Raw genomic sequence first — 14,662 nt, 5'->3', positions numbered from 1 at the left:
TGTCTATTTCTTAGTTTGCTCCATCCTGTGATCAGCTGTCACATGCAGGTGCTGACTGAGGTATTCTTTCCCTTCCTTCTAATTCCCTTTACCAATCTGCTGTTGCAAATCTGACCTGGGCTTGGAAGCCAAATAACCAAGCTTCTTGGAAATGTGTGCAAAATAAGAGTGAATCCCCCCTGTAAGTGAAGCTCCATGAACTTTGTGACAGCTATTATGGTTGTTTAAGAGTTTAGCTAGTCCCTTAGCTGTGTTCTAAACTATTAAAAGATGGCTGAATAGCTGAGTTCCACTATATGAGGTATTCTTATGTGAACAGGTTCCCATATGGGAAGAATTCCAGCTTGATAATTAACTCTAGTTGCACATCTTATCAAACTTTCTTTGCAGTCACTATATTCAAAGACTTATCTGCACTATGTATCCTCTGATGCCGAATAAGGTTTGAATTCTGACCGAACCCTTTCCCACATTCGCTGCATTCATAAGGTTTCTCTCCAGTATGAATCCTCTGATGTCTGATAAAATGTGAGCTCTGACTAAATGCTTTACCACAATCTTTACATTCATAGGGTTTCTCTCCACTGTGGATTTTCGAATGTTGAATAAAGCCCGAGTTTCGACTAAAGGCTTTCCCACATTCCTTACATTCATAAGGTTTCTCTCCAGTGTGAATTCTCTGATGTTGAATGAAGTCTGAACTATTGCTAAAGCCTCTCCCACAATCCTTACATTCATAGGGCTTCTCCCCAGTGTGAATTCTTTGATGGTGAATAAGGTTTGAATTACAACTGAAGGCTTTTCCACAGTCACTGCATTCATATGGTTTCTCTCTGGTATGAATTCTCTGATGAATAGTATAACCTGTACTTTCACTAAAGGCTTTCCCACACTCATGACATTCATAGGGTTTTTCACCTGTGTGGATCCTCCGATGTCTAATAAAAGCTGAATTTTTTCTGAAGACAATTTCACACTCCTGGCATTTATACTGTTTTTCTCTGACATGAAATCGTTGATGTCGAATAAGGCTTGTGCTCCACCTGAAGGCTTTCTCACACTCATTACATTTGTAGGGCTTTTCCCCTGTGTGGATTCTCTGATGTCGAAAAAAGTCTGAACTTCGATGAAAATTTTTATCACATTCTTTACATATGTAAGATCTATGTCCTCCAGGAAGCCTCTGGTGTATGTCAGGGCATGTGCTGACACTGACGTCTTTCTCCAGTTCCTTATCCTTCTTACTTCTCTCCCCTATGAGGGTTCTCTCATCCTTCACTAGCCTTTGCAGAAACTCTTGCCTCATTCTCTCCTCGACAGTGTCTTCTTGCTGCTTCTCTACTCTAATCTCTAAACCACAGCCATCTTGAAAGGTAGAACCCAGGAAAATGTCCCTCTGAAGTCTGTCTGATATCACTGTGTGAAAGTTTGTTTCTTCAAAAATTTCTTGTTTTGGATTTGGCTCTTCACACTCTGTCCTGGTCTCACCATCTGACATAAGAAAGAGAAAACAAGAACTTGTTGAATTGAATTTCCAGTACAAATGTCACCTTTTACCAGTGTTGGAGTAGGGGGTGACAGCTGTGAAATAGGATCAAGTAATACTAAGAGGTTCAGAAAGACAGATAGCACTTGTGTTTACAAAGATGGCTTAAGGAACATAAGAGAATGAGAAGGCAAGGAAAAGGTTTCAATATTCAGTAAAGGATTTGAGGCTAGAAGGAAGTGAAAATAGTAGAGAATCACAGAATCAAAGTGCAAAGTTATAGATCAGCCTCTGTCAAAGAGTACTGATATGAAGTTATATATTTTAAGCATCTACTGCAGGACAGAAATTCCAAGAAGCATTTGGTGAATAAATAAAGTCAGTATAAACTCTATCCTAATGCAACAGAGAATCCACTGCTTCTCAAAGCAGCACATTCTACTTACAGATAGAGCTAATTTTAGGACTGTTTCCCTCTTGGTGGGAAAAAGAAACATACATTTATTAAGTGGCAGCTGTGTGCCAGGCATTGCGCTAAGTGCTTTCCAATATTATCTCATATGATTCCCATAACTAGGAGAACTGACTATGAGGTGGGCAATATTATTATGCCCATTTTGTGGTTGAGGAAACTGAGGCAGTCAGAGGTTAAGTGACCTGCCCAAAGTCACCAGAAATGAACTCAACTCTTTTTGACTCCAGACCCAGTGCTGTATCGACTGAGCCATTGAGATGCCTTTCTACCTGCCACACTCTGCCACAGCAGATGATAGGATCTTGACAAGCTAGAGGACAGAACTGAATCTATTAAAATGAAATTCAGGAGAGATACATATAAAGTTTTATACTTGGGTACAAAAAAATTAACTCCATTATTATAAGACATGAGAGGCATGGATGTAGCAGTTCTTATATTTCAAAGTCAAATTTTCTATTTAGTTCTGGTCTTTTCATTAAGAATGTTTGAAAATCTTCTATCTTGACGAATGTCCATTTTTGAAGGATTATACTCAGTTTTGCTGGGTAGGTGATTTTTGGTTGTAATGCTAGCTCCTTTGCCCTCCTGAATATCATATTCTAAGCCCTCCAGTCCTTTAATGCAGAAGCTGCTAAATCTTGTGTTATCCTGACTGTAGCTCCACTATAACTGAATTGTTTTCTTCTGTCTGCTTGCAATATTTTCTTTTTGACATGAAACTCTGGAATTTGGCTATAATATTCCTGGCAATTTTCATTTTGGTGTCTCAGGAGGCTATCAGTGGATTCTTTCAATTTCTATTTTACTCTCTGGTTCTAGAGTATCGGGGCAATTTTTCTAAGATGTAAGGGCTCTTGTGGACCCTCCCAGCTGTAGAGTGATTATCAATAGTCTATCAATAATAACTGTTACTGTTTGCCTCCCAGTCTAATGTCTTTCCTTCTCTTGGCCTCATTAAAGCAGCCATGCCCTGGCTACTTCTTAAACAGGCCTATTCAATGAATGGGCGTTACCTCACCCTAAGTGAGTACCTGCAAACACCTTGGCTTAATGGAGCCAAGGTCTCCCAGTGCATTCTGGGTCATCTCCAGTCATTCTGATAAATACTGGTCACTGGATTCAGATGGCTCTGGAGGAGAAGTGAGGCTGGTGACCTGCACAGCCCTCCCTCACTCAAAACAAAGTCAAGTGCAAGTCATGTCATAACTTCTCTAATGGCGTGGTCTTCTTAGGCAACGAGGGACAAACACAATCACAAGATGTTCTAAAAAAGATCTGGGTGTTTTAGTAAAGAAGCTCAATATAAGTCTCAGAGTAATGTGGCAACCCAAGAGTTGAAGCAATCTTGAGTGATAGATAATAAGACGGATAGAGTCTCTAGGAATAGGGAAGTGATAGATAGATCCATTATATTTTAGCTTCTTGGGACCTTAACCCAGAATACTGTATTCAGCTGTGGATATCATAGTTTAAAGGCACAGATAAGCTACTAATCCAGCCCTAACATCTCCGACCTCCAGATTTGCATCTATAACTGCTTCTTGGGCATCTTAACCTGCATGTCCCATGGACATTTTAAATTCAACATGTTCAAAGCTGAACTCATTGTCCTCCCCACCCCCCAACATCCTCTCACCCTTCCTAATTTCCCTGTTACTGTTATGAGGAACCATCTTCTTCCCAGTCACCTACCTTACAACGTAAGTGTCATCCTTAACTCCTCATTCTCACCCCACATTTCCAGTCCATTGCCAAGGCCTATCAAATTCACCTTCAGAGCATCTCTTGCATGTGCCTTCTCCTCTCCTCTGACACTGCCACTACCATGGTGCAGGCCCTCATCATCTCACACCTGGATTAGCCTTCTGGGCAATCTCCCTGTCACAAGTCTCTTCTCACTCCAATCTCTCCTCCACTCAGCTATCAAAGTGATCTTCCTAAAGTGTAAATCTGATCACATTATACCCCTACTCAATCAACTTCATTAGCTCTCTATCTCCTCCCAGAGATTTAAAAATGTAATAGAGGGTTCTCTATTTAGTGTTCAAAGTTTTCCACAACCTGGAGCCTTCCTACCTTTCTTACATCTTACAATCCATCACTGGACTCTGCAATCCAGTGGTACTTGCCTCCCTGCTGCTCCTCAAATAAAACATTCTATCTCTCAACACTGGGTATTACTACTCATGCCTACAATGTTCTCTCTTCTCGTTTCTGCCTACTGGCTTTCCTAGTTTCTCTCAAGCCCTAGATAAAATCATGTCTTCTGCAGGAAGCCTTTCCTGATCCTTAATGCTTCTCTTTGTTATTTGAAATTTATCCTGTTGACAGCCTGTTTAGTACAAATAAGCATGTTGTCATCCTCACTATACTAGGAGTTCCTCGAGAGCAGGATTATTTTAATATTTCTAGGACTTAGCACAATGCCTCGCAATAGTAGGTGCTTAATAAATGTTTATCACTAAACAGAGGAGGGCAACCAAGATGGTGAAAGAAACATCATACAAAGATCAGTTAAAGGAACTGAGCATGTTTAACTTGGAGAAGAGAAGATTTGTAAGGAGATTATAGCTGTCTTCAAAAGTATCTGAAAGGCCAGCCTACGGAGGGAGCACCAATTCCATCTGGTCTCAGGAGGTAGAACGAAGAACAATGGGTGAAAGTTGCAAAGCAGTTAACTTAGGTTCAACGTCAGGAAAAACTTTCCAACAATTAAAGCTGTCTTGAAATAGAATGAAGGCAGTGAGGTGACTCAGTGGAGAGAGAGGTGGACCTGAGTCAGGAAGCCCAAGTTCAAATCTAGCTCTGTGACCCTGGGCAAGTTGACGTTTACCTCAGTTCCTACTCGGTCAATTGAGCTAGGGAGGGGAAAGGGAGGGAGAAAAATGTGGAACTCAAAATCTTATAAAAACATGAATGCTGAAAACTATCCTTACACAAAATTAAAAAAAAATACTATTTACAAAAAGTGTTCTTCATGATATTACGATAGTAGTAAGTTTTCATTTTTTAAATTCCCAGTTTCAGCGGGTAACTGATGTCCCATTGTGCAAACAAATGTCTGATTTCAAGGCTTGCCTATTAGAGCTCTGTCGCATATGTAAAACACTTTATACACTTTAAAGTGCTATTTAAATACTAGCTATTAGTAGTAGTAGTATTACGCCCCCATCTAAAAGTACTTCCTCTTGTAGGTGGCCAAGGGGTCTTCACAGGAGAGGAGGTTCCAGGCTGAGTTCTGAGAAACGCTGTCCAAAGTCACTCAAGTGTTATCTGTAACATATACACTAACTATAAGGGAAATTGGGCTGGGCCATGGGGGTCTGCTCATATCCTGAATGGCTAGAGATGACAGTAGTGGGAAAGATAGCACTGATGCCCCAAGAGTGGCATGTGAAAGAGGAACTCTGAGAAGCAAAGTGACGAGGTGCACTTGGTGGAGAAGTAAGTCTAAAACCTTGTCTGCTTTTCTGTATCATACATACATCATGACAACTTTATGGACTACTTCTTTAAGTATTCCCTAACATCTGTCTTATAGAAGTTGTACAGAATTCCACCAACAAAATTTTATTTTATTTATTATCTCTATTAGGACCTTTCCATCCTTCCTTTGGCTATATTTCTTCTGGCTACATTTTTCAAGGTGTTCACGGGTTGGGGTCAATCTTCTGGGCATCTAATTTATATGATCAGCTAGTCAGCACTACTCCCCAGTTATGCTAACATAGCTGACAAATTCTCTGCTTTGGGAAAAGTTGCTGCACAGTATTTCTTGTGTTGTGTTCCAATTAAAGAAGAGCTTTTCGATCTCACTGTTCCTGAGCTGTTTATGACAACTGAATGTCAACCAGACGTGTTCCCTTCTGTGGAAGGTCACTGCAAAGTTCTTCAGACTTGCTCAAAGTGAGATCTTCCCTCAATCAGGTTGTTCTTGCTAGAAGTTGTCGTTAATTTGCACGACAAACTGCCTTAGGACATAGAGACTTACCGTGCTCATCTGCTAATCTTGTGCAACTACTTTTTATCTTTTTTCTCAACTTGAGTTTCAAATCTCTAACCATTTTTATTCAAGTCCTTCCAGTTTTTGTATACTGTTTGTATACTGTTCTCCTTGGTGGAGAAAGGAGAAACAGAAGTTGAGGAGTTTTGTCTTGTCTCTTTCATTTGTCTGTTCCAGGCAGACTGGTCTGCCTTTTTCCTTGTTCATCTTGTTCTAAACTTACCTCTAAATGCCACTTTGGAAGAAATCCTGGCTATCTATTATCAAACATACGGAAAAAACTTCCAAATCATTAATAATTAAAAGAAGGCAAAGCAAAACAAGCCTGAGATTCTACTACACACTTATGAGATTAACAAAGACAACAGGAAGGGATGATCACTGGAAGAGACATGGAAAGACAGGCACCCTATTGGTTGGGACTCACCTCTATAGTTTATCTGGAGTTTGGCCCCCCTACCTAGAATTCCTTGCCTTTCTTGGTCTTTAAAACATACATTGTTCAAAGGCCAGCTCAACTCTTATGTGTTCCATGAATTCTTCCCTTACCATCCTACACTAACCATTCTCACTTCGGAATTCCATTGCACTTGTAGTCAATAAACCATAATTTGGCACTTAGTTTCAAATCTGTTTCAGTTTTTCTCTGAAGTGGCAGAAAAAAAAATTACTCCTTTGTAACAACTTAGCATAGTTTAGCAAAACTGCACAGTCCACCATCTCTCTGTCTGGAGGTGGGTTAGCTCCTGGAGAAGTCAGAGCAGGCCTAATAATTCTCTTGTATCCACAGGGCTGTAGAAAGAAATCGTCTGGTCATGCCACCACTCTGCTAAAAAAAAAAAAAATCTTCATTGGCTCCCTGATGCCTCCTAAACAGTGTTTCATACCCTTAGCCTGCAGATTCAAAGTCCTTACAAGCTGGCACCACCTTATGCCCTGTTAACACCTTTCAGGCAAAATGAATTATATGCAACCAGCACACTTGAACCTCTGCTACTTTCTTTGCTCCTGCTGTTCTGTCTGTACTGTCTTCCCTCTTCCCTTTGCCTACTGAATCACAGTCAATCCTTTAAAGGCCTACTCAACTGCCACCTATACTTCTCTAATACACTTATGTTGTTAATGTCTGGTAATTCTATTTCAATATAACTAATTTCCTTTGTAATCCTGTATATTTTATCTGAGGCATTTAGGAACATTCTTCTTTGAAAGGATCTGTAGGCTTTGCCAGACTGCCAAAAGGATCGAAGACACATAAAAAAGTTAAGAATCCCTGCTATATACTATTATGTATGTTTGTGCCTCACCTTCCTACTAGAATGTAAACTCAGGTGAGGGAAGGGACATGTTATATCTAAACTTGTATCTCCCTGTTCTTCACAGTAATCTGCAGGTAGTGGGCAATTAATAAATGTTTAATGAGTGAATTAAAATGTTAATTAATTATTGAGAAGGGACTCAGTAATTACAAGCTGACTTACTGATTAGTGGACAAGGAATGGAGACATGATAACAAACCAGATGAAAGGCCTAAGGGTTCAAGAAAATGAAATACAAAAAGTAGTGAGTGATGAGAAGAATCAGGCATACTGGGCTATCAGGACTCGGCATACTGGCTCATAAGGACTCGGCATACTGGGCGATAAGGACTTGGCATACTGGGCTATAAGGACTTGGCATACTGAGTTATAAGGACTAAGTTCTGTACTGAGTGACTATACACATGTAACCAATTGAAGAGAAGGGAAAAGGATGGGAAGGAAATAGAATTTATTGTTTTCACTTTTACAGGGGTAATGGTAATCTGCCTACTCATATAACAATGCTTAACCCTGACAAGGACAGAAACTTAATGTCATAGATATACTTCTTTCAACTGAATAACTGATTTGAGTTCAGAGAATTTCTAGAGGTCCTTTCTACCTAGTGACTCAAAGAATAAACACCTGCGAAACGTTTCTATGATGTTTGTTTCTCAGCATTTTGTAAATAATATGGACTGTGTGTAAAAGGGGGAAACTGACAACGTTCCCCTTACTCACTGGAGCATATCCTTCTTAGGTCCTCTTCATCCAGACTGCTCTGCAGATCCACAACCCACGGTTCTTCCCTTTGGTCCAGATGGGAGATCATGGCAGTTTTTAAAAATGGAAATCCTGTTTGAGGCAAAGAGAAAAACAGTTAAGTTAAAGAGAACGTAAGAATTGGGCCCACTAGAAAAGGGTAAAGATGGTAGCAGAAGCTAAGACACAGATAAGTGCTGAAATGAATAGGACAGAGACATGAACCTAAAAGCATCCTGTATAAGCCAGGAATGTTGGGACAGAAAACCTTTACTCAGGATTTTAAAAAACCAAGAAAGGTCTAATGATGATATGAAACTAATTTATTTGTAAAATCCAGAGGCAAGTAATTCTCACAAGGTTATCTACCTCTGTTCTATTCCACAGAAGAGCTACTTCTTGAATGACTTCTAAAATAATTATTTGTACAAACAACTAACCTGATTATGTAGACAAGTAACAGATCAAAGAACCTGGAATACACCACATGATAAATGAATAATCAAGAAAACTGTGATTAAAGAGCTACACAGAAGTATGAGCAAAAACAAATACGAACAAAAACTACTGTCTCAGCCTTGTCACAGGAAAGCAGGACAACCAGACTGTGCTGTGAGAGTTCTATGTTTATGATTTAAAAAAGGTACAGTATTGTTTTTTATCTTCGGTCACTTGGGTATGTAAACCTGAGCTAATAAAAGGAGACGTAACTAAAAAGATCTGTTACCTGCCACTGTGTCTCAGAATTCAATCTGCTGCCTCTGCTCATACCCTAGGGACAAAGAGCTATCTATATATTGGGGACAGAGGGGCTGTAAGGCATGATGTTCAGTACCCCCATTCTTACCAGTTCAATGTAATGAAAGAAATTTGGGGCAGCAGTGGTAACGAATTAGATCAAGGACCCCTAACTTTTTCTGTGTCATGGATCCCACAGCAAAGACCACAGATCCTTTCTCAGAATAATATTTTAAAGGCATAAAATATATAGGATTACAAAAGAAACCAATTACACTGAAATATAGCTATCAAAAACATTTTATAAAAAAAAGTTCACAGAACTTTCAGATTTCAAGAACTCCTGAACTAGATAAATGGAACATGGACGGAAGGAGATGGAAAATAATGACTATTAAAGCAATGAGCAACAGGGAAACTAGGGATGTTAGCAGTAGGATAAGACAATACATATTTTTTAAATTTCAAAAAAGTTAAAAGAGAAGGAAAATAAATTGATATGTTTTTACTCACTGAGCTGTACACACACACACACACACACACACACACACACACACACACACACACACACACACCTTTTAGGCACTCTCCATCTGGTACAACTTGTGGATCCAGACCCCAAGGTTCTTCCCCTCGCTCCAGCTTAGAGATCACTGCAGGTTTGGGAAATGGAAATTCTGCTCAAAGAAACAGAATGGGTCAGGATGGTGAATAAAGTTATACAGAGTTGTCCCTGAATTCTATCTCAGTTTGTGCATACAGGGAAGAGAAGGGAATTGCCCATGAAAACTGTGAAGAAAGTATAGAGGCAAGTAAGGAATCAGGTCAGGCTTATACTCCCAGGAAGACTAAGTAGGGTCAGGGAGTTCTAGGTTTCAATCAAGAGGAAAAACAATTCAGAAAAAGATGGGAAAATTCAACAGAACACGTACAAGATCTTAAGAATGACTCCCATATATAAAAGAGGGGCTGGGGTCTCCTTTAGAGAGCTAGGATAGCAAAGTGGAGGATTCAGCATGGAATGTCATCTAACTTCCATTGCAAACAGAACAAAGTCCCCCAAAGAATAAGAAACAAAATCTTGCTTTAGGGCCAAAGGAATCTCAGGGCTCTCTCCAGTTGGGAATCCTTGAGAAGCAGCATGGTAATCTAAAGGCCTTTAGTCATCACTGTGTTATTAAAGACCCCATAACATCTAATAAGGAAATCAGGAAGCTACAAAAGTTGGATTCTAAGTCAAAATAAGTCAGAAATCTTACCCAAGGAGACTATATTTCCATAGTTTTCCAGCATCACGTCCCTGTACAAGGCCCTCTGAGGAGGGGCCAGATCTGCCCATTCCATCTGGGTAAAGTACACTGCCACATCCTCGAACATCACCAACTCCTGAAACAACAGATTCCTGCTGCCCCAGGGACAATTCCAGCTTCTGTGAAGTGCAAAATTTGTAGCACAAAGGACCAGAAAATGGGACCTATTGGTATATACCACTCCAACAAGTTGTGCTAGGTAGGTATCACATAGGGAAGGAATATAAAGTAAAAGTATAATCACGGAAATAGGAGAATGATTTGGTAAGTACTCCAGTCCCTTTGTCTGGACATTTGTTCTTTTTCAAAAATTAATTTTTATTATTCTCTTTTGTTTTTACATCATCTGTATTTCTCAATGTATCCCTTCCAGAGAGTCATCCCTTATAATAAAGGATAAAAAAAGAGGGGGAAAATGTTTTTTTTTTTAATTAACCAAATTATCCAAAAAGTATGAAATTATATGCAACGTTCCACATTCAAAGTCCCCCACCTCTGCAAAAGAGCAGAGGGAGAAGCCTTTTCATATATATTCTTTAGATGCAGGTTGGCTCATTTATTGCATTCACTGATTATTTTGTGGATGTTCTGTCCATTTCCTTTTGTGGCAGTCATCATATTCACTTAAAGGTAAACAAAAACATTTTGTTTTCCTGGGTTCATTTACGTTTATTTTGCACCAGTTCGTTTATGTCTTCTCATGCTGCTCAGTATTCATCACATCCACTGCATCTTTACAACAAAGCAATATTCCCTTATAGTAATTTACCACAACTTGTTTGGCCATTCTCCAATGGATGGACATGTACTTTGTTTCTAGTTCTTTGCTACTACAGAAAGTGCTGCTATAAATATATCGGTGCATTTGGGACTTCTATGTTTGTCCTGACTTCGTTGATATATACGGCTAGCAGTGGCATCTCTGGAAGGTTTAGACATCCAAATTCCTTTCTATAATTGACATAATTAAATTATTTAACCCAACTTTTTTTTTTTTTTTTGCTTAGAATACTAATTTTATTGAATTTTTATACCCAGGCCTCCAGGGTTAGATACTTTAGGGTTGTCTCACTACAAACCTAGAAACCTTCAGCCTCTAGAACAAAAACAAAGCAAGTTCAACCATCCAACCCAGGATCATTCTACTCTTCTTTCTCCATCCGGGTTCCTTCAAGGCTGAACTCCTAGAATGCATATAGCTACCTGATATAAATACAAGCATTTCAGTTTCACTGGAGCTCTCCTAACCATGAATCCATTTCTCTCCCACTATCTATTTTGTATAATTCCTACCTTAAAGTCCTAGCTAAATCTAAGACCTTATTCTGCAAGGGTCACTAACTCTACAAATGCAAGCTTGGCGCAGTGGAAGAATCCATGATTCAGCAGATTGCCAAGGTGATGCATAATGAAATTTCAGTCTAATAAACATCCATATATTTTTCACTGCAACTGTTGTTTAGATACGCCTCTCCCATTCTATACTTGTAAAGATGATTTTTTTTTAAACCCAAGCATGAATCTTTGCATTTATTCCTTTAAATTTCATCTTATTCAATGTAGCCCATTGTTGTAGTCAGCCAAGATACTTTTGAGTACTGTCATTTAAGTTAGGTATCCCTCCCATTTTCATTTACAAATCTGACCAAATTTGCAAATATGCTTTTTTAGTAGGTGGTATATCTACTAGAGTCACCCTTGTGGGCTAGGTTAAGGAACTGAAACCACTCTCAGGACTTAGTTGGCTCGGAGCACTAAAGGCTGAACCCACTGACATCACTTCTTGGCTGCCCAAAGAGCTCCAGCTTTTGTAAGATATTTGGCAAGTGGACCACCACGGACAACTCAAGAGGAAGAATAATGAGCTCAGTTTACCCAGTTCTTAACATCTTTCTTTTATGTCCCTGTTGAATAGCCTTCTTCTGCTATAGCTAAGTAAATCTCCTTTTTTCAAACTCGACTGACCTATAAGTGTCTAATTTCATTCCAACATTGAACCTAAACAACTAGGCGGCTAGCCTAAGTGAGATCCAAGGAATAGCAACTTTAATCAATACTAAATGCATCTTTGTATTAATTGCTATAGAGACATACTCTAGTCCCTGACATTACCTCAGTGGATAGTTTTAGCTTCAACATCTTGGTCATACCGAGTTGGGCCTTTCTTCCTGTCAACTGAACCCTAGTTCTGACACAGTACGAGGAGAAAGATGGTATCACAGAAAGGAACTTGGACTTGTACTTAAAAGAACTAGTTTTGAATTCTGGCTCCAACATTTATTTGTCACATGGGCAAGTCTCAACCTTCACTTACCCAATGGAAACGGGGAAACGTTCTCTTTCCCTTTTTTTCCCCCTCAGCCTCCCCAGCTGCAAAATTGGGAAGAGATTTACACACTACTTACTTCAGTGGGTCACTGTAAGGAAAACACTTTGTAAGCCTTAAAGCAGAAAAGCATTGCCTTCTCTTATCTCAAACAACCAGCTCTAAGTTTTCTTTTTAGCACCCAGCACAGTGCTTAACACAAAGCATCCTTTGTGTTAGTATCAATAAAGGTTTGTTGAAGGAGTGACTGAAAACAGCTTTCTCTTCCTTTCACCCTTAGTAGATGACCTGGCCTGACTTTATAAGGGAAGGATGAAGTCACCTGTGAGAGTTCCTTCAGAAACACTAACATTCACCATAATGTAGCATTTCATCACATCTCTACTCATAGCCTCCCTATAGGTACACAGAGAAGAAACAAGTTCCGTTTTTCTCTTCTGGATCTCACTTCCCAAAACTACGTACGTCCTTCTCTGGCAATCTGTGGGGTACATAATATCCCTACCCAAAAAAGCTCACAAGCCCATGTAAGCTATTTCTCTTATTCAACCAAAAGGTTCAGAGAGGTTGGGACCTCTCCAGGGTGCCACAGGTAGTAGACCCACAGGGTCCCTCTGACTCCAAATCCATTACTCTTTCCTCTGTACCACATTGCTGTGTGAATTGTAGACCTGACACAGAACTAATCTCTGTCAGGGAATGGTTTCCATTTATCCCTCATACCTATTTGGATTTCCTTATACCAAGTTCAATCATATAGTCATTTGACAAGAATTTTTTCAATTCATGTGAGAATACTGAGGTTGAAACCAAGTAACAGCCGTAACTCACATTTTGTCTAGCACTTGACAGTTTATAAAGAACTTCCCTATTAAGAACCCTATGGGGTTTATTATCCTTATTTTATAGATAAGGTAACTGAGAAGTTAAGAGATTTATTCAAAGTCACCCCTAAGAAAATAGCAGAGTTGGGGATCAAACCCAGGCCTGAGGGCTCCACATTCAGTGATCTATTACAACTTATTAACATGACAGTAAAGAAGACATATGGGCATGAACAAATTTAGAAGTAGCAAGGCTCATCTCTTAAAAGATATAGCAACATTTACATTTCCAAATGAAAACTATACTCTTCAGGACAGGTGTTTGGGAAGCTCTACAGTTATTGTAAAGATGTCATCACTGATCAAACCCCTTATGATACTATTTTGGGACTATTAGGAAAGCATTTAAGAAAACCAGTCTCATCACTTTATAGACACATTTTTATTTATTTATTTAAACATACACATACATGCAAGAAAAGCCAGCCCAAACAACAACCGAATCACCCAGCTTGATCACCCATCTTATCAACCAGGTTTTGCTCTAAGAAAAAGCAGCAGTCTGATGGAGGGGCAAGCATGCTGGTCTGGCAGCCATGCGACCTGGTTCTGCTATTAACTAGTTGGGTGACCTTGGGCAAATCTTCCCCCTTCCGGGCCTCTTTCATCATTATTATTAAATAACTAGGTTGGATTAAATAGTCTCTGTGGGCTCTTCCAGATCTAACATTCTAAATTTCAAGAAACAAAATGAAAAACAAAGTGTGTTTTGGCTTTGTAAAAGTCAAATCAACCTTCAAAAGGCAACAATTTGCTAGTTTTTAACTTCTTTTTCAGGGCTAACCATTATCTCTAGCTTAGAATGTTCACAAACAAACACAATACTGAATATATTATATAGTCTGCCCAAGACAGAGTATGAAACACTCCTACTTCCCATGACCTTAGGTGTTTTAATTCTATTAATGAGGTCTGAAGTTGCATTAGATTGGGGGAGCACAGAGAACAGGTAGGGAGAAAGCTGCCACACACTGTTGGCTCGGATTTAGCTTTTGTTTTTTCCATATACAGCTGCTAATTATGTCTCCTATCCTATATTTATACAATTAATTGAAAAAAACCACCTTAAATGCAGAACTTGACATTTATCCCTATTATGTTTCAGTTTGTTGCTTCTGGCCCATTGTTCATAAGATTTATAACGAGAAGAGACATCTGAGATCATCAAATTCAAGCCCCTCCTCCCAATATATAGAGGAAACCGAGGCACAGAGAGAGGAAGAGACTGGCTCCATGATACAATTAGTAAATAGAAGAATCAGGATTTGAAAGTAGATCCTGACTCCAAAACCAATACTCTTTCGCTTTTATTAGGATTTTGTAAGTTTTGACCACCATATTAGTGATGCCTCTGAGGTTTAGATCAACTACAAA

The 14,662-nt window shown here is 39.3% G+C and overlaps 1 protein-coding gene across 1 annotated transcript in view; it reads right to left on the bottom strand.

The window, feature by feature from the left end:
* LOC140533178 (uncharacterized) overlaps nucleotides 1–14,662 on the bottom strand; it is a 59,629-nt gene that overhangs the window by 41,530 nt on the left and 3,437 nt on the right. The window contains 4 exon segments of the mRNA XM_072652588.1: nucleotides 408–1,491; nucleotides 8,010–8,123; nucleotides 9,344–9,445; nucleotides 10,028–10,197. Of these exon segments, the coding sequence (XP_072508689.1) occupies nucleotides 408–1,491; nucleotides 8,010–8,123; nucleotides 9,344–9,445; nucleotides 10,028–10,197 (1,470 nt within the window).

Source organism: Notamacropus eugenii, chromosome 1, assembly GCF_028372415.1.
Source record: "Notamacropus eugenii isolate mMacEug1 chromosome 1, mMacEug1.pri_v2, whole genome shotgun sequence".
In the NCBI taxonomy this organism is placed as follows: domain Eukaryota; kingdom Metazoa; phylum Chordata; class Mammalia; order Diprotodontia; family Macropodidae; genus Notamacropus; species Notamacropus eugenii.
This window is presented reverse-complemented; position numbering and strand designations above follow the sequence as displayed.